This window comes from Silurus meridionalis, chromosome 17 (genome assembly GCF_014805685.1).
Source record: "Silurus meridionalis isolate SWU-2019-XX chromosome 17, ASM1480568v1, whole genome shotgun sequence".
NCBI classification, from domain to species: domain Eukaryota; kingdom Metazoa; phylum Chordata; class Actinopteri; order Siluriformes; family Siluridae; genus Silurus; species Silurus meridionalis.
This window is the reverse complement of record NC_060900.1, coordinates 15,534,385-15,555,985: the sequence shown is the minus strand read 5'-3', so window position 1 is coordinate 15,555,985 and position 21,601 is coordinate 15,534,385. Positions and strand designations below refer to the sequence as shown.

At 36.3% G+C, this 21,601-nt stretch overlaps 1 protein-coding gene across 1 annotated transcript in view; it reads right to left on the bottom strand.

Moving 5' to 3' along the window:
• fancc (FA complementation group C) overlaps positions 1 to 14,361 on the bottom strand; it is a 32,898-nt gene extending 18,537 nt beyond the window's left edge. Inside the window, exons 1-6 of the mRNA XM_046872342.1 lie at positions 14,251 to 14,361; positions 9,103 to 9,268; positions 4,647 to 4,734; positions 4,202 to 4,296; positions 258 to 365; positions 65 to 129 (exon numbers count right to left, since the gene is read on the bottom strand). Of these exons, the coding sequence (XP_046728298.1) occupies positions 65 to 129; positions 258 to 365; positions 4,202 to 4,296; positions 4,647 to 4,734; positions 9,103 to 9,258 (512 nt within the window). The 5' untranslated portion in view covers positions 9,259 to 9,268; positions 14,251 to 14,361. The remainder of the gene's footprint in view (positions 1 to 64; positions 130 to 257; positions 366 to 4,201; positions 4,297 to 4,646; positions 4,735 to 9,102; positions 9,269 to 14,250) is intronic.
• Between the last annotated feature and the right edge of the window lie 7,240 nt (positions 14,362 to 21,601).

The following is a 21,601-nucleotide window of genomic DNA, read 5'->3' as shown; positions in this document are numbered from 1 at the left end:
TACCTCATGCTCAGAAACCCAAAGTGGCTGAATGTGTTGAATGTGTGTGCATAATACTACAAACCTTTCTAACGAGGCTGATGAAGTGATCTGACTACTATTGACCTCCATTGTCAGTAATGCCACCATCTACAACACAAAGCCACGCACTTTTAATGTACACAAAAATTGACAAGCTACACCATTGAAGATTAATAACAAGTATTAAATACCCATACAAGATTACAGTAGGTAAACCAATAGTGTGATCTCTTTACCTTTTTAAGGCTTTCTGAATAATACTGCTGAGGTGGGAAGCCAGCATATTTCTCTAAAGCATGCACCATACTGCCCTCATCTTTTGAAGTTAGATGGCACAGCAAATTCTGTTCATCAGAGACATATAAAACCAGTCACCTTTCACTATTACAGCACTAATGAAACAACACAAATACATCTTAAAATATTTGCGAGCTGATGCTAAAAACAATGGAATTTGTTCCCTAAAATCTACAATGTGCATAACTGAGAACAAGAGAAGTTTACTTTTACAGAATATGAGAACCATTCGTAGAAATAAATATTATGACCAGGAACCTTCTGGATGGAAAACATGGCTGCTGTGTGGTTTCTTCAGATTTACAGTATGGTAAAATGTCTGCCACAAACCCAACTGGCTCAACTGCTGCCAACCAATGTGCAAAAACACAAACGAAGCTCTCTTAGCAAAGCTGGGACATCGGCATTGTACACTGTTTTTTATTATTTTTATTATTATTATTATTGAGGGGTGGTAATAAGAGCTTTCAAGTCTTTCTGATTGAAAAAAAAGAACGCATGTGTGTGTTTTTTGGGTTTGTAAGAACATCATGAAGCAGTGAAAAGCAATGAAAAAAACGTAAGTAATGAAAAAGCGAGTGAGTAATAGAGGGAAGTGATTGGAACAAAAACGTGTGTAACACAAGGAAGCAATTAAAGATGAAGGAAAATAGAAAGAAAAAGTGAGAAAAGGAAAGAGAAATAGAAAGCTGAAGCTAGAGATGGCTGTAATGGAGCCACGAAACATGGTCATTACTGCTCAGCCTCAGAACCCTAACGCTCGGAGACTGAAAAACACTGTCCTCTGATGTGGAATTTGCACTGGAGCCAGGCTGGTGTGGTAGATGGAGAAATGGCAGTGGATTGGGCAATAGGAGCATTAATAACAGGACAGAATTTAGACAGCAGAAAACCCCAGTACCACCCATTCGGCTTCCTTTCAGCTTTTGCCACCCACATGAAGAGGAGAAATAATGCTTAACACTCCCAAACATGACAGAACTGGCTTTCCATTTGTTAAAGGCTGTCTGTTTATTCACGCAAAGCAGTAAAGGAATGCAGCACTCAATTGACATTAGAAGTTGAGGGAGGGAAAAAAAAAAAAAAACTTCTGGAATAACAGAGCAAAACCTCGTGAATAAGAAGTGGCTTAGTTGATGGCGATTGACATTCACATAGGTTATTATGTTAGCAGTTAGAAAAAGGAAACGTAGAGAAAAGTATTCCCTGTTTGGTCCATGGCATAATAAAAAGAAAGTATTTGAGGTTACTTGGGGAATGCAATTGTGAGGTTAGGTTCGAGTTCTGGACCACCAGGGTGGTTTTCTTTTAGAACTAGTGCAGGTTTTCCATGCAGTTGTTTACTAGCTGAGCGCTAATAGCAAAGTCGTCACCTCATGACCAAGACCTCATGTTTGTACCCTATAAAAAGACTCCCACTACATTACATTCCTCCTCTTACCTATAGTAGCTGTTTCCAGAGGTGAGCTGTATTTTATCAATATGTACAACAGCGTATAAACAGAAACACTGCTTTGCAGAGCATATGATGAGCCGGAAAGTGTACATTATAATTCTAACACCGTGGCACTTTTGCTCTTGGCTGTAAATTAAGTTGGGAAATTTTTTTATTTTACTTACATGACAAGGTAAGTCAGCTTGCTGAAAAGCAAAATTCAGAAGCTATGCCATGACACACACGTTCAAAAAACTTTCTAATACCTCTCCTTGGATCAAGCACAAATTAAGAATATCCACTGTCGTTCTTCATTTGAGAATAACAGAGTTTTGAATACCACAATGGGGGACGGAAGGAGTTCATCAGGAAACAGCATGTGCCGCATTGGTACGTGGTAGCGGACTATAATTCGAGGCAGGTTCAAGTAAGGGCAAGGACAGCCCAAACCACCACAGCACAATTCATCAGATGCTCCCCAGAATACTGGTGTTGACTCTGGAAATACATGGCCAGTAGTGAGCTTGTTTAGTCCACTGCATTGGAGGTTGATATACACCAGATTAGTACACAGGTCTAACAACAAAAAGGTGCATGACTTAAGTCTATATTAATTGTAGAAGTGCAGTAACTCCTGAACAACTGGCAGAAAATGATGGCACATAAAACCAAACTGGAAGTGGCTACACTTAAGCATCTACCTCTGAGCACTATCTACCTACTATCAAAAACATCTTCACCACTATTTGGCAAATACACAAAGAGGTGAGGCTCTCCAGAAAGGTGGTAGCTGATTTATTTCTAAATAGACAGACAATCTACTACCCAGTATGATTCACAGACAGGATCTTCAACATGACTGGCAAAATATAGGACTGTAGAATTGTGACTATATGAATGGTAGACTATCCAAAAAGACAATGACATTACTGTTTGGCTTGGGTTTGGTTCTGCATATATAATCTTACTGATGGGTCCTCCATGTGCACTAGCCATCAAATTGGACCTGCTATCCTAGAGACAAGGGTCAAGATGATATAAACACTCCCTAAAATTATAAGTCTGTCCTCTGGTAGGTTAACAAGGGGTCAGACACACTTTTATGAGTCTGCCTATGCTGTTTATGCAAGAGCGGTATGCAAGCAAGTGGAAAATTCTCTGTGGTAAATGGTATGAAACCTTGGACCTAAACCTCATATTTTTTGCACTCTGATTAATGTTTTAGCATATTTGCAAAGTCGACTAGAAGCATGGCTTTTTCTCAGATATGGATTGCCTCCAATCACTATGCAAACCAATGGTGAAATTGGTGCTGGGCAGTTTGTTTAATTTTATATATATATATATATATATATATATATATATATATATATATGCATGCACATATTATGAAAGCATAGTTCTACATCTACATAGAGAACAACTAATCAGCCTTCTTTGTACAGGTTGATAAGAATGGCAAAAGGATGAGCGTGATCTAGCGGGGGACTTTTATATGCTTCAGACAAAATCATAGACAGAGTCAAAGGTGACAACTTTGCTATTACATTTACATTTCTGGTATTTCTCGCATTTATCCAATTCATACAACTGATCACCTAAGGGACTTGCACAGGGGCACAGGAGTGGCAGCTTGGTGTGGCTGGGATTAAACAAACATACAGAAATCCCCCGATTGTCCTTGAAGACAATTATAAACATTGAATTAAAACAAGCATGGCCAAGCACTGAGCTCAGCAAGAAAAGTAAAACCATTAGTGTGTGGTTCTTATTCACACCACTGAAATTTTCCAGACAAACAGCTAATCCCACGTCTTTACGGGTCTCTCCTTCACGCCCCAGGCCTTTTCCCACATACTGTACTGTATCTACCAACTGCTGTACAAAAGCTAGTTAGCTAAGAAAATACTGTAAGATGAATCACTGAAAAATCCACACCTCCCTCTGTCTTCACTTCCCTTCGCATAGGTCAAAACACATCTGGCAAATTAAAAGTTTACTTTAAAAGCCCTCCTTTAATTAGCGCTATGTTTTATTAGATGACAAAAAAAAAAGAATATGCACACGTTTTATCCGATAAAAATGTGAGAGGTTCCATATTGCTTATGGTAAACCATCTGTGTGAAGCCTGCGTTTTATTGCTCGTTTCCCCCCTCTGATCATATCATGGCATGTGTTCAAAATGTAGAACTTTTAGTGGTTACCTGTACAACATCAAAAGGGGAACTGTCATATTACACAGACTGCATTTTATCAGCTTTCTCAAACCAAACACAGCACTGTGCCATGCAGGAACATTAACCGTACCAAAGAACCAATGGATTTTTATATAACCAAGTGGAAGAGGTTTTCAGGTACAGGTGATGTGGAAACTGTGATGGACAAACAGAATGCACAATGGGTGAAGACTGCTTTCTGGTAAACGGCTTTGTGCAAGTGTGTGTGTACCCGTATCCACTCGTTAGCACGTTGTTCCACCACATTCTGAGGCTCTGCGCTGTATAGCTGCCACATGCACTGCAGCAGGAGTCGCCTGCTTACTCCTAAACAGCAGCACAAAGGAATTGAAAATAAAGTTATATAAACATGGTTTCATGTTGAGGTCTTTAGAGTGACCTCAGTAAGTAAAGCAGGATGAATGCATTGATTTTAAGGAGCGAGGTCGGTAAAGTAAGACAAAAGGAAATGGGAAAGTTATGGAGAAAACAGAAAGATACAGAGAGAAAGACTTTCAAAAAAGAGGGAGGAAAAAGGGAAAAAAAGGGAAAGTAAATGCCCAGCAGGTCGCTACAGGGTTCAGTGGAAAATGAATGTAAATACCCAACGCCTGCAGACCCATTTCTACAGCCCAATTGGGAAACATACCCCCAAAGAGTTAGAGTCATAAATTTACCATCCGCAGTAACATATGGGTTCCAACAAAGTCTTCCCAGGAACTTGCCCACAAAAGGAAAGCTCTTCAAGGACTCAGTGGTAGAGTTCTGAAAAACAGTGAACACGCATACACACACCAGTGCATATACACACACTTTACTTTATGAGTCCAGAGCAACTACAGTTAGAAATAATGCACATTTTTTATAAAAAAAAAAAATAAAATAAAAAACAGTGGTGTGAAACCCATTCTGGTTCTTATTTTTGTATGAAAAAAAATAGTATAGTTTTGGATTTTGTTTTCCTTCAATAATAAAAAACCTTCATTTAAAAAAACTGCATGTTGTGTTCACTTGTGTTATCTTTTACTTATATTTTAATTAGTTTGATGATCTGAAACATTAATGTGTGACAAACATGCAAAAAAATAAGAGATCAGGAAGGGGGCAAACACTTTCACACCACTGTATATACACAAATCACATTTACATTTATGGAATTTGGCAAATGGCCTTATTCAGAACGACTTACATTTATCTTATTCATATAATTGAGCAGCTTTGGGGTTAAGGGCCTTGCACTTGGGCCCAGAAGTGGCACCTTGGCATGGCTGGGATTTGAATGAACAACCTTCGGGTCCAATGACGAAATGCCTTAACCACTAAGCTACACCTCCCCCAACCTCACCATGACATTGCACTTATAAGCAAAGAAAAATTGTTTATTACTCTCAGGTTTTTTTATCAATGCTCCAAATGGTTAGACTTTTATTTGGGATCACCACACGATGTAGTATCCTATACCTAAACAAGACACATACCACCAACACTAAATCTTAAACTGCCTTCAGGATTAATAAAGCCAGGAAATGGCTTTTGATGCCCCTTTATAGAAACTATTTCCATGAAAACAATCATGTTATTTTAAAGACTTTTACGTAATTAATGAACACCAGCAATCACCAAGGAATAACACCAAGGAATCTTGGGGTTCATGGCTTTCTGCATTAATTCAAGATGTGTGCTGTTAATTGACTGTATACTGGAATCTATTCAAAGGAAAAGACCCCTTTTACATGCCCCATACATTCAATACGCAGTGTGATCCGGAGTGAAGTGTGTGCAAAATTAATGATAAAACCCAAAAAGAATGTTTAGCTTATAAAACGGTCATGGCCAGAACAGAGCATGATGCATAGCATTAAAAGATGAATGAATCAGAAAGACCACTGGAATATGAAGCCTGGAAAAAGCTCGCCAATGCCATGTTAACACACATGCCCCGCATTTATAGTCTAGACACATTCATATAGAACCAACTCCCAATTATCCAACATGTTGTACGCATTCACTGTCTCGTCATTCAAGCTTTCTGCAATCATCATCCATTATATTACATATGGTTTATGATAATGTGTTTGTTGTGCCTGTTGCTCTTAATGTTATTACTCACAGAATTTAAAAGATGCTTGAAAATGAGGTAGTTCAAGTGCATTTCATTACCAATACACATGATCTCATATACACATACACTGCACAGAGAGCACCTCTATTAGCACCTCTATTCAGCACCCACTGAGCGGATGATGTGAAAGGCTAAGAAAAAACTCAACAGGAAAACACCATTTCTACAAGTTTGACATATTTATCTTAACTTATATTATATATTTATTTTCTTGGTTCAATAAAAAAAAATAAAAAAATGAATTGTAAATTATGTTCAATATTTATGTAATCTAAATTTCCAACACGTACAAGAGATTAAACACTAATTTATGGCCACCAGAGCAAAATAATAATAATAATAAAAAAATATTATTTATATATATATATATATATATATATATATATATATATATATATATATATATATATATATATATATATATATAAAAGATTATATTCATAAATATTGAAGTAAAATAAAAAAAGACATGCATTTAAACTGAAAAAGTAATAATACCCCAAATTATTAAAAATATTTTTTTTGAAATCAATAAATAAAACATAACATGGCATTAGAAATTGTACTCTAGAGGCCACCCTAGTACTGTATAACGCAACCTGGAAAAACTATCGGTATGGATTTTTGCAGATAACCGATAGCTCCAGCAATCAACTAACGACAATACAGATGAATTGGTCCAGTGTCTAGTGTTTTTCGTCCTGGACACAATAACCCCGGGGGCCCTTAGACCGAGATAAACATTAATCTACACAATTTACTCCCATTTTACAACGCTAATTTATTTGCATATTAATTATAGGAATACAATAAAAGAACATGCTTCACCAAACTCAGTTCGACAGTACAGTGATGTATCAAAAATACCATATTTAAAATAAGTTTTATTGAAACAATCATATTAATAAACTATATTATACTTGGTCTTCTGTAACCACACCTGGTATTTGGACCAAAAATTATAAGAAGAGCAGGAGGAGGTGGGCCAGTGACCATTGTAATAAGTGGAATAAGAAAGCGCAAAAACGTCAAAACTTGTTTTCCTTTCCAAAAAGGCAGGTACTGAGGCAGCACAGCATACAGAAAAAAAGAGCTCCTGAGGTGTTAAGCCTGCAGTGTACTAAAGAAAGGGCTCTTTCAAGCAGTACATGGATGGTGTGAGGCAGGAATTCTACAAACACTGGACCTTCACAGAGACATGCTCACCTCCCCCAGTTTAGTCCCTGATTAAAATTTTGATCCAAGTGCTTGATGCAGGGATGCATTAGGTTAATGCTGGCAATCCCTTGGTGGCTATTAGCCCACTAACTCAATACTGTGGCCATGCCAACAAACTGCCTGGTCCAGTACAGAGAAGCCACTGTTCAGGGCAAGGTCTCTAGGGTATAGTCACAGTCAACCTGAAGTTCTCAGCACAAGGGCTATATCACAGGCATATTACTGAAACATGGTGCTAGGAGATTTCGGTTCTGCTATACAGACAGTTTCTGCTTAAAACTTTTTTTTTTTTTCAAGTTTTTAGGCAGCTTTTCAAGTTCGGAATGTCTGAGGGGGTTCCTAGTCATCCAGGACATTTTGAATGTCTTGGGAACATGATTTCTGTTATAACCTTAAAAATGTTTCACCAGTTAACCCATGAAGCCCTAAAATTCTGGATTAAGACAGTCATTATGTAGAGATTTCTGTGATACCTCACCAAGAGCTTAATGCTCTCAATGAAGTCAAATAGGTCTTGGTGAACAGAGAAAAGTGATCATATATATATATATACACACACACACACATATATATATATATATATATATATATATATATATATATATATATATATATATATATATATATATATATATATATATGTGTGTGTGTGTGTGTGTGTGTGTGTGTGTGTGTGTATATATATATATATATATATATATATATATATATATATATATATATATATATACACATATATATATATACATATATATATATATATATATATATATATATATATATATATATATATATATATATATATATATATATATATATATATCTATCTATATCTATATATATATATATATATATATATATATATATATATATATATATATATATATATATATATATATATATATATACATATATCTATATATATATATATATACACACACACACACTAAAGACCTGTATTATCTATATTACAATATCAAAGGCGGAAAGTAATGAATTACATTTACTCACGTTACTTTAATTGAGTAGATTTTTTGTGGACTTCTGTATGTTTTGTGTATGTTTAGTTTGAAGTATTGTACTTAACTACATTTGAAATCATATCTGTTACTGAGTACAAAAAAAACAAGTGAATAAAAATAATGCAATGGGGAAAAAATTTGCTGACAGACACCACCACTCGTAAATACATACTATATATACATTTTCTATGTAAGTCGCTCTTGATAATGACATCTGCCAAATGCCATAATTGTACATATGACCAAGAGTATGTGAACACTTGACCTCATAACAATGTCCCATTTAATTACATTCTATTCTATATGTAAATTTTTTCCAATTGTCACAACACAGTTTGATTAAAATATACAAAATCCAGATATAAATGTTTAATCTATAAATCTATCCCCAATAAGCAGCCAGAAGTGGCCTTGGTAAGGAAAATTAATTAAGACAATATAATAAAAATTCAAAAAAGAACCAGACTCAAACAAGAACTCATCCTAACCTGGGTGACACTGGATACTGCGATTATAAATATTTTCTATTTCATTATTGTACTGTATTTTATAAGTCACAGAGTTTGAAGTTGGTCCTTCCCTCATTGCTGCTTCAACAGTTTGATTTAAAGGTCAGATTTAAACATTGATCATAAATATCTTAAGGATTATAAAAGATAACTACAAACATTACTATGTGCAAATAAAGGAAACGAATTTGTGTATATAATATAAATATTTAACGCTTATTCCAAGTTTATTCAAGGAGCTGACTAGTAGGCTTGAATTTACCGTTGTCTGTAGTGTGTGTACAAGGGACTCAAGGAAGGTCCCCAAAGACTGTATGTGCTTGCTTATATCCTGCTGTGCAGAGGGAGATGTAGCCTGGCCCCACTGCACTGCTTTATCCATCCAGAACCTCATCTGGAGTTCAGAGAGTGGAGCCATGACCGTAAATCTGCGGGAAGACAAACACATGTAAATTCAGATTATAAACAGGCCAAATAGAAATAAAATCCCGCTTCAAGCAAGCGATCAAGGTTACTATTGTCACACATAAAAAAAAAAAAAAATTAAATAAAAGAAATAAAAAAATAAAATAAAATAAAATAAATAAATAAAATAAAAAAGGTATGCACAAGCTTCAAATTAATATGCAGAGAAATGAAATTATATATATACATATACATATACACATACACATACCGTATTTTTCGGACTATAAGCCACTACTTTTTTCCCACGCTTTGAACCCCGCGGCTTAAACAACAAAGCGGCTTATTTATGAATTTTTCCTGGGTTTTTCCCAGTTTCACAAACTTCAAGCCAAAAAACTAAACCCCATAACATTAGACCAATGAAATTTCCGAACGGAAACGGAAAAACGCACCTCACCTGTGTTCTGATCTGCACGGCATCGGGAGAAAAAACATTTTTTTTTTTTTACGCACGACGATGCCAAAAGATAAACTCTCGAGAGAAATAGTTGTGAAAGGAAGAAGGAAGACAGTGAACAATGACTTTCTTGGTTGGCTACTGTTTAGATACAAGCCGTTGTAACGCGTTGAGTCTGGGTGAAGGGAGAACTCGCTAACTCCAGTTGCAACAGAAATCATATAAGCACAGACAGGTTTCCAAAACTCGTGCTTTTTTATTTTTCTTGGCAACAGTGTTACGGGTTAGTCAAAGAAACTTAGAAATGAACATCAGAAAATAATAAGGACATAATCCTCAGTCTTACACACATGCAGTAATAGCGGAAAAATGCGGCGGCATGCTATTCCCAAAATGCCGCTCTGCTCTTAAAGGAGCCACAACATATTTCACCCGTGTAACAGACACTGTCTTTCGTTAAAGCCTGTGTAAAGTTCATTAGTTTCAGTGTAGACTGAAGCGGCTTATAGACAGGTGCGACGAATTTATGTTTAAAATAAAAATCTTTGTCAAATTCAGCCGGTGCAGCTTATACACTGGCGATCAAAATTAGAGAACAATTTATAAACAATTGAACAATTCAGAAATAATGTCATCTTCACTGCTCAACAGTTGAAGGAGTTTTTGCCCTGTCTATGCCATGCTACCAGAACACCTTTTCCACAAAATAACTAAGGCATTTAAAAAAAAACATTATTTTGCAGAAAACACACTGATCAAAATTAGAGAACAACAATGACTGTAGCATGGAAAAAGATTACAACAAACTTTTTTGAAGGTTACAACTGTCAGCAATTAGTAGGAAGTGTACAGGCCTTTGCTCTGAATGACTTCAGCACATCTGTGGCCACAGGACAGCGCTAGTCTCTCACACTGCTCTGGTGTGATTTTGGTCCACTCTTCTTCCAGTCTCCTCCACAGTTCGGTGACTGTAGTGGGTTTCTTGGCCATAACTTTGTCACCAAGGATTTTCCAGAGGTTCTCTATTGGGTTGAGATCAGGACTCTGGGCAGGCCATGTCATTATTTCAATGTTTTCAGTTTCAAGGAACTGCTTTACCCGTTTTGCTGTGTGACATGGAGCTTTGTCCAGCATGAACACTGTGGGCTGATTGGGTGATGAACGCAGGGAAGGAACCATATGTTGTTGAGGAAGGTTCTGATAAACAGTTGCATTCACTCTGCCATGTGGCTGTATAAGAGGCCCAACTCCTGCTGCAGAAAACATGCCCCAAACCATGACACTTCCTCCACTTTTCACTGACTTCTTTACACACTTTGGGTTTAGTCTTTTTCCAGTTTGTCGCTGAACATAATGTTTTCCCATCGGACCCAAATAAATTAAACTTGCTTTCATCACTGAAGTGAACTTTGGACCAGTTCTCCTCTGTCCACACAACATGCTCCTCAGCAAAGCTTAGTCTAGCCTTTTAAATCTTTCTGCTCATGAGAGGTTTGGTCACTGCAGAGTGGGCTTTCAGTCCAAATGCTCTTAAACGTCGAGACACTGTATGACCAGACAGATCCTTACCCTGTTCAGCGCTGAACTGGTGAGCAATTCCAGCTGCAGTGTGAAAACGATTGCCCATTGAGATCCTCCGCAGTATTCTGTCCTCTCTTGTATTTGTCTTCCTAGACGACCAGCCTTCTTGGCAGACTTGAATGAGTTTGTGATGTAAAGATTCAATATTCTTGAAATCACAGATTTGGAACGACCAACCAGTCTTGCTCTGGCTGATAGGGTCATCCATTTGGCCTTCATCTGGACAACCTGCTGCCGGGGGCTTTCAGTCACTTTAGAACGGCCCACCATCTTGCAGAGTCAGCGAAACTGGAAGTTAGGCTGCCAGTTAAATAGGGGTTGACAGATAATCAAGGGAATTAGCACCAGGTGCCAGATTAACACCAATAACTGGGAGGTATCTAAAAGTGTTCTCTAATTTTGATCAGTGTGTTTTCTGCAAAATGATGGTTTTTTTTTTTTAGAAATGCCCTAGTTATTTTGTGGAAAAGGTGTTCTGGTAGTATGGTATAGACAGGACAAAAACTCCTTCAACTGTTGAGCAGTGAAGATGACATTATTTCAGAATTGTTCAATTGTTTATAAATTGTTCTCTAATTTTGATCGCCAGGGTATATGGGTGGGCTTTATAGTCCGGAAATTACGGTGTGTATATATATATATATATATATATATATATATATATATATATATATATATATATATATATATATATATATATATGCAATGTTGATAATCACATCCTATTTTTATTAAATGTAATATTGGTTGATATTGGTTTGACTGGTTAATGTGGGTTTGGGTTTAATGAGGACCTGAGATAGTTTATTGGGTTTAATCAGGAGCTGAGGTAGGTAGTAAAAGGTTATAAGTGTTTAGAAACCAGCCCAATCATCCAGATTTACCACACAAGAAATACGTTTTCAAATTAAACAATCAAGAGGTGGAGATTTATCTTACCTTTAAAAGGCCTTCACACATGCGTATATTTTCTGCTTTATACAGAGTCAAAAGTGACAGGGCCATAAGGAAATAAGTACCTGAAAATGTGCAACCCAGCTGGGGTTTCTGAATTTGTCATCACGTTGTATTTCATGTAAAACACTGTGCCAGTGTATTAAAAGTACCCTTAAACCCTCAAAAGCCACCTGAGCTCAGCACATAAGTATTTCTGACAAATTAACAAAGCCTGGTGACACAGCAAAGTCCTGCTGAGCAGCAACATTCTCATGTCCATTTCAAGCTGAAGACAACGGCTGTGCAGGAACAAACCTTCAAACTTAAGAGCGCAGAAGCTAACGTTCATGGATAATTGTTGCTTTTAGGTTTAATGACAGGTCTGCAAAGGACACAACAATGGACGTTTTTTATGATCATCTCCTAACGGGGAGCTGTTTAATGTCTTTCCATTGACTCTGCTGGAAAGCCCCCATGGGTTAAGCAATGTGTAATTACCCACTGAGCTTTTTATCATCAAACCAAAAGCACGAACAAACGCTTCTTCTCGACTTGTCGTCTAAATACAAACTCACCCCCTGAGCCTCGGGCTGTCAAGTTTTTCCAAAACAAAACCTTTGATTTAACTGTACAGCAATTAATACAATTATTGAAAATACAGTTACTTGGCATACCCTTCACTTACAGTAGTGATCTTAAAAGTGGACTACCTGCTATCAGCCCAGGTCACAGAGCTAAAATGACATAAATATTATCCCAGTCATAAAACAGGGTTTCAATAAATGCAATGGAGGTTATACGATAATTACGAGGCATATAAACAGACAATCGGGAACGTCATATTGTTATTATGAAGTTCTATAACTATTTCTAATTAACCAAGTAATTATTGATGCTTTGTGTTCAAATTCATCAATTGTATTCTTACAGTAGAAAAAGCAAGAAGAAAAAAAAAGAAAACAAAACAGCACTGAACAGTAAATATTCGCTCAAAACAGTATTAAAAAAAGTAATAAAAAAACATCACATTATAGAAATAGTTCAGACTAATTAAAAATGTTTTCTCAAATTCTCAAATTCTTTAGAAGCACCAGCTTTGAATTTGACTTTTCGTCCTACTGAAATGATCATTAGAACTATTCCCTGCTGTCTTCAAAAAGTCTCTACCATTCACAGTGAACACTAGGAAGAGTCCTCTGGGTAAGGATGAAAAGTAATGGCCATTTGGAGCACACTTGAATGTCACTTTTCCAAGCAGAATCCAGTGTTTTGTTGTTGCACAAAACACAATTTAATAATGAACAGATTGATTGTAACCCCTAACCTTTCAGGGCATCAACAGGGTCCTGTGCTTTCCTACCAACTTACACACACATGGCAGAAGGTGGTTTGTGGTCATTATTAAATGCCCGAACACGTGACTGGTTGAGTGAGTGAGTGTGTGTGTGTGTGTGTGTGTGTGTGTGTGTGTGTGTGTGTGTGTGTGTGTGTGTGTGTGTCCGGGTGTTCCATCCAGGTTGAATTCATGCGGTAAAGTAGTTGGTGAACTATTTACATTCCTACTTTCACTGAGTAACTTGTGTCTTTAAAACGATATTTACTAAGTCACTGCACTTATATTATATAAAAAAAAACAACAACAGTCTTTGACGGAATGTACATGATGTATCATGATGTACACATGCACACTTATGATGTAAACATTATGTTGTAACCTACTAACAAACCAGAAAAGCAATATCAGGGACCCATTTTTAAAACTGTGATATTAATATGATATATATATATATATATGTTTTTAATAAGACAGTTTAGCTGTGAGCAGGCTGTCAGTGCCAGTGTGGGTATCAAATCTATTAGACATCTTCACATTACTATGTTGACTAGCATGACTAATATAACAACTTCCGTCAGCGACGATTAAAAACTGTTTTGCGTGTTTGAAATTTAAATACAGCAGTGGTTAAATGACTGTAGTCTGTTATTAATACTCTAATGGCAGTGTTTGTTGTTCTTATTAAAACATACCTGAGAAACGAAAAGACGAAGGAGCTTCGTTCTGAACTTCCCTCTCTCGCTGACAAACCGGAAGTCCCGCCCCCTCCCGTAGGCTTCGCTTTGCGCTGATTGGACGGTATCACAGAGCGGCACCGGGCAGAGTATAGGAGGATGATAGATGCGCTTGAGTTTATTGTTAATGGTGTTACGTTTATTGTTAGAAACAAAGTAAATATTTAATATAAAAATACATATTTTGGTGATCATTGGTCTATGTGTAATTTATATTTATACTCGGATAAAAATAGATTAAGGATTTAGGATGTATTAGATTAGTATTTATTGAAATTACTCATTAATATTACAAATGTATTTAATGTGATTTAATACGTCAGTTGCTTAGTGGTGAACAGAATGTTAGATTCTGTATTTTCTATTCAAACATCTTTAGATTGTATGCAGTATAAGACCTTAATCACTGCATTGCTGGCATATGGCACCATTGTGATATCCTTTCATGGTAGCTAATTTTTATACATATGTAGTCTGTCAAGTAAATTTGTATAATAGATATAAAAAAAGAAGATGCTAACAGTGAGCTTTTTCTTATTTGACCATTAGGTGGCACTGTTCCAAAGAAAAAGCCGCTTCATGTGGCGCTGTGATCTGATAACTGCTGTAGTTCATATTTAGATTTAGTTATTGAAGTCATTAAAGTCATATAATACATTCTATCTATCTATCTATCTATCTATCTATCTATCTATCTATCTATCTATCTATCTATCTATCTATCTATCTTCAGAAAGAAGCAAATACAGTATATGATATAAATGTGAAATGCACCCCCATATGAAACCATTAGTATTCTTTTTGTTTTTTTTGCTGAAGATATTTTAGTTTGGGATCAAAATATAAATATAAGACGACAAATTATAATTTCAGCTTTCATCTGAGTTAAACAACTCGGAACCTTTAGTGGCAGACCACACAATTTCAGGTGAGCTTATATATCCCTTGCTTGTAAGAACTGCATCAAATCGGTGAACCAGTGACATAAAATTTCTTCCGGAAATATTTTACAGGATTGCACCACAGATTCTTTTAGTTGTTGTTAGTTTCAGGAGGTGAAATGCATGCTCAACTGACTTGAGGTGATTGTTTTGGCCAGTCTGAAACCTTTCACACCTGATGAGGTCCTTTGTTGTGTTGGCTGTATGTGTTTGGAGGTTGTTTTGCTGCTTTATGCAGTTCCTCCAAGTAGGTCTCTGTAAATTAGCAAACAAAATGCTTCTGTGGACTTCTAAGATCCATTTTGCTAAAATCCATTACACCACTGTGCTTGACCAATGAACTTGTGGACCAATGAACTTGTGGCCGCTTTCTTTTCTCACACTTTGGCCTTTTCTATCACATTGGAATTTAACAGTGTATCAACCATAGAAAATATGCAATATGTACTATAACATTTTTGAAATGCTATTTCTATAGCCAATGTATACAGTATATTCCTAGCATATATTTATTATGTGTGTGAGGCACTGAGATTCAGGTTGTTTTATTTATGTGTCTGTGAAGACAGATGATAGAGACAGAAACATCAGAAAGCGCCTGCTGTCTGTTATCTTTATTTTACAAAACTATACAAAGAATGTTGTTATTATGAGTGTATACAAATAAAAGAAGATGCTTTACAGTTTCGAATGATGTATTGCACTTATATGTTCGATCAAAAACGACAGAGTAATTAAAATTCGCTTTGGTCGTTACGAAGAAAAAATGCCACAAAATGCGCCGGTGCATTTGTCAATCCCAGAAGGTTCATTTTGCGCCTCATGGCAGATTTTGGTGCTTGAATTAAGACAACAAATATTTAATTTTTCGGTGGAGTTTTATTTATTTTTTATCTTTAATAAATATTGTCAAAAAGAAATGCACGCAGCATTAATAGTTTTGACAGCCCTAATTAATATATTAATACAAACAGTTGTGGGCGGTCAGGGCCAGCAAGGCCTTCTCTGCTGGCCCAAACACTATCAGCAGCACTGACCTACATTTACCACCTAAATTCTAATATTTGTTCAATGAAATTGTATTCCCAACAGTTTATTCTCTTCATTTCGTAGCGTTTCTCTTGGCTGCACTGCTTCCAGTTCGTGTATGTGGCTGTTAGATTTTTTGTCCAATAAGATTTTTAGCTTCTAAGGTTGTATTTTATTTAAATTGTTTATGTTTTTGTCATGTTATTAGACAAATATTGATTCTGAACTGCTCCAGATGATGTAAGTGGCACAGTTGAGGTGGTAGTGTAGAGGTTTGGAGTTGTCTTAACTGAGTTTCTTGCTTTAGTAAAATGGTTTTCACCCTCCATATGTGAAAAGCCTCTCTCTCTGTAATGCCACGCGTTGTTATATTGCATTTTTTGTATTGTATTGATGATTTCTGTAATTGCGACGTGATAGTGGTGGTATTAAGAGGTGGATTAAGTCGGGTAAATCCCCACTGAAGGCCCAGGCACCAAATGCATGGCCTGCCACTGAATACAAACGAATTTTTAATTTTGTTTCCTACAGATGATCCGCTGTGGCGACCCCTAATGGGAGCAGCCGAAAGAAGAAAAAAAGTATATGAATGAATGAATGTATCCAGGCTGAACATATAGAACACAAGCAGAGAGAAGAAGATGTTGATGATGATGATCAGGAATGCGTCTGTTCTCAGTCATATTTACATCGCCGACTCCCTCTGTCTCATCTACGTTAACCACATACTTCTTGTTGCCTTCTGCCTGCTCATTGTTTGCTTCATAAGCTAGTCTACGTCTGTGGTGTGTGAGAGCCAGGAAATGATACACCAGTGGTAGATTGAAAAAGCAGTGCAATGACAATAAATACGTTAATGGGCTGAAAACGGTGCGCAGTGAAAAGAAAAAAAAATTGCCATTTCAACAAATAGATTAAAACTAAAGTACCGAACCTGTTTTGAAAATGTAAGAAGTAGAAAGTGCAGATATTTGTGTAAAAATGTAATAAGTAAAAGTAAAACAAATCTACTTAAATACAGTAACAAAGTATTTTTTACATCCTCTGAGTTTATATTTTACTGCAATGTCTGTTGATTAATAGTCTTTAACTGGTGACTACAATGATCTTCAAAAGCTCTGCTGAAAAACAAAACTAATGCTATGCAAGTAAAATGAATGACCTTTCATCTTTTACACTAGTGGATATTTACAGTAACTGAGGTATAACATTTTGTACACTTTAAATACTCATTTTTCTATTTCACAGCAGTAGCCTGACACCGAAACCACACTTAACTGATGTTATAGCTGTACAGTCTATAACATGTTAAGTAAGCAATCAGAGTGAGGTCCCAGGTCAAAACCTAGCACAATGTGAAGACTGTTTAAAGGATCTGGACTGTACTGCAGAAATGCACTGGGAATACTAGGGCCTGCAGAGCTGTCCCTGTGGAACCTGGTAATGCTTCCAGATTGTAGGGATATAACAGACATATGTGTGTGTGTGTGTGTGTGTGTGTGTGTGTGTGAGTTAGTGAGTGTGAGTGCATGTTAGCACGTGCCTGACTGTTCTTTTTTTTTGCTATAGTAGGGGGAGGGTAAGGAAGTCTTGTGTTTATACTTTGGTGTGGGGACAAGAATATATCACACATTTCAGATCACAGGTTTACATTAATGTTATTGCTTGCTTGGAAGTAATGTTATACTTTCAATAGTAACAACTCATTCACAGGAATTTGGAGCATGGATTTTTTTAAGCTATTTTACAAAAAAAAAGAAATGTTTATAGAGTTGTGTTCTGTATAAAAGGAAATCTGCAGTGTCTGTGCTTACTAGGGTGAAGCTGTGTTCAAGACCAAGGACTTTGCACTCTCCTGGCTGGAGAACTAACAACTAAAAGCTGCTATGATGGGACTAACTAAGAGCAACTAACCTGTCCCATTGACATACAGCATTAAAAACTGTTCAAAAGCTTGATGTGTATTTCAGTAATACATTTAAAGTTATAATTAATTTATTTTAAATCATAATATTATTATCATAGTATAGTAAATAATTCATCTCACATAATAGAGATAAGATGTTTCCTTAATTACATCTCAAACAACACCATTATGTAATTTATTAAATTATATCATGTATTTCAATTACTTGGGACACACAAAATAAAACAAAGTTTACATTCCCATTTTAACTATAAAACAAAATGTGAACTACATTTTACTCATATTCCAGCTCCTAAAGAAGTAAGGACTGCAGGACCACCCCAGACATTTCCCTCCAAAGTGACATAAGGTGCCCTCGCCTGTATTTTTGCCTGTTCTTTTTGGTTTTTTTCCCATTCACTTCCTGTTTGCATATTATAAGCAGCACATGGATTTGTTTATCTTTGTAATGTCTTACAGTTTGCCAGAAAGTTTTGTGTTCTGAGCCATGTATTTCTGGATTGCTATTTTGTTTATAACCCTGCCCTGCCTTGCCCTTCCCTGCCTCGCCTTGTCTTGTTTTTGTCTTTGTCCAGACCTTTCACTCTGATGGTATTTTGATATCTGTTTTTGACCCTGCCTTGCCTCATAATTACTTCTTGGATCTTGTTTTGGATTTTTTTTATCTCTGAAGTATCTTTTGGTATTGACCTAGACTGTTCTGACTGGGATTTGCATGTCAGTAAACCTCTTGTGTACTGTATAGATCTTTACTCTGCCTCCATGTTTTTTTACGGGCATCAAATGTGTTAAATTTGTTTAAACTGGCAATCAATGAATGATGGATCTGTACGTTTTCCCCATATCTGTACATTAATGAAGTATTTCTATTTGGGGAGACTTTTACTTTAACTTCATTACAATTCAAAATCAGTTGTTCCTTTTTATTTACGAGTGAATAAAACCTTAACTGGTCAAACACACACCAAGCCACTAATCAGGGTAGCGCACACGCTCTGTTTAAACTTGTTTTGATTGGCGCTTAGTGGTTTCTACTTAACACCAACATACAGTTCAGCATCAGTTCAACAGCATTTTGGGAGTAAATAAATGATGGAAGAACCTCCTGATTCGAACTTGCCACAAAGCCTGTGGTTTTATTTGAGCAACTTTTTTAAGTAGTTGAAAAAAAACTTTTGGGATAATGCTAATTTGTATAGACATCAATCAGTGTTAGACTTATTAATATAATTATTTTAAAGGTTCACAATGGTGTGCTAAAAGTAACATTAGAGTTGTATCACATTAACTGAGTTGAGCAAGAGTCTTAATAATAAGATTATTATATCCATAAAACAAATCATAGTACTTTGGATGCTTAAATATATTTGAAAACAAACACTTTTGTACTTTTACTAAAGTGTAAGTTTAAAGGGAGCTTTTTTACTTTTGCTGGAGTAATATTTTCTCTAGTGTATCTTTACTTTAACTCAACTACATGGTTTATGTACTTCGTCCACCACTGACAAATACAGCCAACCACAACAGTGTTTTGATGATACAGTAAACATCTACAAACCACCAATATGAGGAAGTTATCGGATTATGTAAAACTCACTGGGGCAGCTACTAATAGTAAAGTGGGAAATGATGAAAAAAAAAAAAACGAATCTTATTGATAGACAGAAATATATTTTTATTACCTTCAACTCCATGTTCTGCACAAGCCCACATCTAATGTTTGGACATAAGCAGAATGGAGCGACTCTCTTTATTCACAGCAATTCTCTTTAGTCTACCATGAGTAGATCTTTTTCATATAATGTAGCATGGAGAGCTTGTTATTGTGCACGATTATTGATTTCAACCAAAATTTGGGATCATCTATTCTAATGTTACCACGGTACCACTGTAATCACAGTGTCAAACCCGCTTTAAACCAGCTTTACCCCAAACTTACAATGGATATTTTGCATAAGCCCCAGGAGAGATGCGTAATGAATCTCCCTCAGTCCACACTGATTATTATGTAGTGAGTGATCATTTACCGGTACATGAATGAGAGAAAACTAACAGATGAACTAAATGTTAGTGTAGTGCATATTGAATAAAAGGCATCAGACAAATGTACACTGTGTGTTGGCCTTTAGACTGAACTGGAATACACTGCCATACTGATCAGCATTTTTATAGTTTATTCTATAGGCTTTGCAAATATACATTCTTAAATGCAGTGAATCTGCAGGGTCATGCTGATCCAATGATGTACAGTGACATTTTAACTGTAGGTAAACTATTAGAAATTGATTATTTTTTCGTATAAAAGGTTTGGGCAAGCTTTACAGAGAAATCTAATATATATATATTATTCGTAAGTGGAAGGCTCTGTTTCAGAGCTAAAATTGGGGTTTGAAAAACCAAAAAACACAGAAAATATGCTGTAACACCAAGACAACTGAACTCTGTCGACTGCTGGTGATATTAGGGAATCTCACAAGGCAGAAGATGCGTACATCCTGGGAGCGTGCCAAAACATATGCTGCTACATTTGCCTACCGTCCAAAACTTTAATTAAACTTTAACAACTTTAATTAAACTTTACCAAAAACTGTTTAATTCTGTCGATATTGTCATCGTAAGATCAAACCATCATAACTCTGAGACTACCAGTACTTACATTACTTTGATTTAAATGACTGATAATGTTATGTAGCTAGCAAATGTTTTTAGATGGTGGAAAAATGTATATACACTTTCGTGCAAAAGAAAAATACAATACAATTCTGCATTTTATATATTTATTACCACTGTTTATCCCATTTCTGTTAAACATCTAAAACTGCACTTCAGGTAATATCAGTGTGTGCACTCATAAGCCTCCTTAACTAATATAAGCGTGTGAGAGATGGACAAACTGTCTCTATTTGGCAGTATCTACAGCACATGCTTTGGCTTCATGGTCACTACTGCACAGACTCCGGCTCCAATTTGCGCAAGATGATGACTACCATTTCGACCCAAAAAAGTTCTATAAAGTGCCATAAGCCATAAAGTGAAGAGTGCCACGTTGTCCACTCATATTTACAGTCAGAGGACAGAACAGGGCTATGTATTGGTCTATGTTTGTCTTTGGGATTTTGTGTAATGTTTTTGCACCGGATACAGTGAGTGTGACAGAGAAATGAGAGATACAGTGTGTGTTTTCTGGAGAGGTTGCTAAAACAGGCCATAACTTTGGGAATGTGTTTAAAGTGGGCTAATGGCTCCAGATTAGAGCACACAACTCCTGTGGTTTTCTGGCCCGGTGTTTGTGTGTGTGTGTGTGTGTGTGTGTGTGTTGTAAGTTTCTGAGCTTTCTTCATTGTAGGGTGGTACCTAGGGATAATTAAGTAGATTAAAAAGCAACTTGAAAAACATAATGTGCACTCCTGGG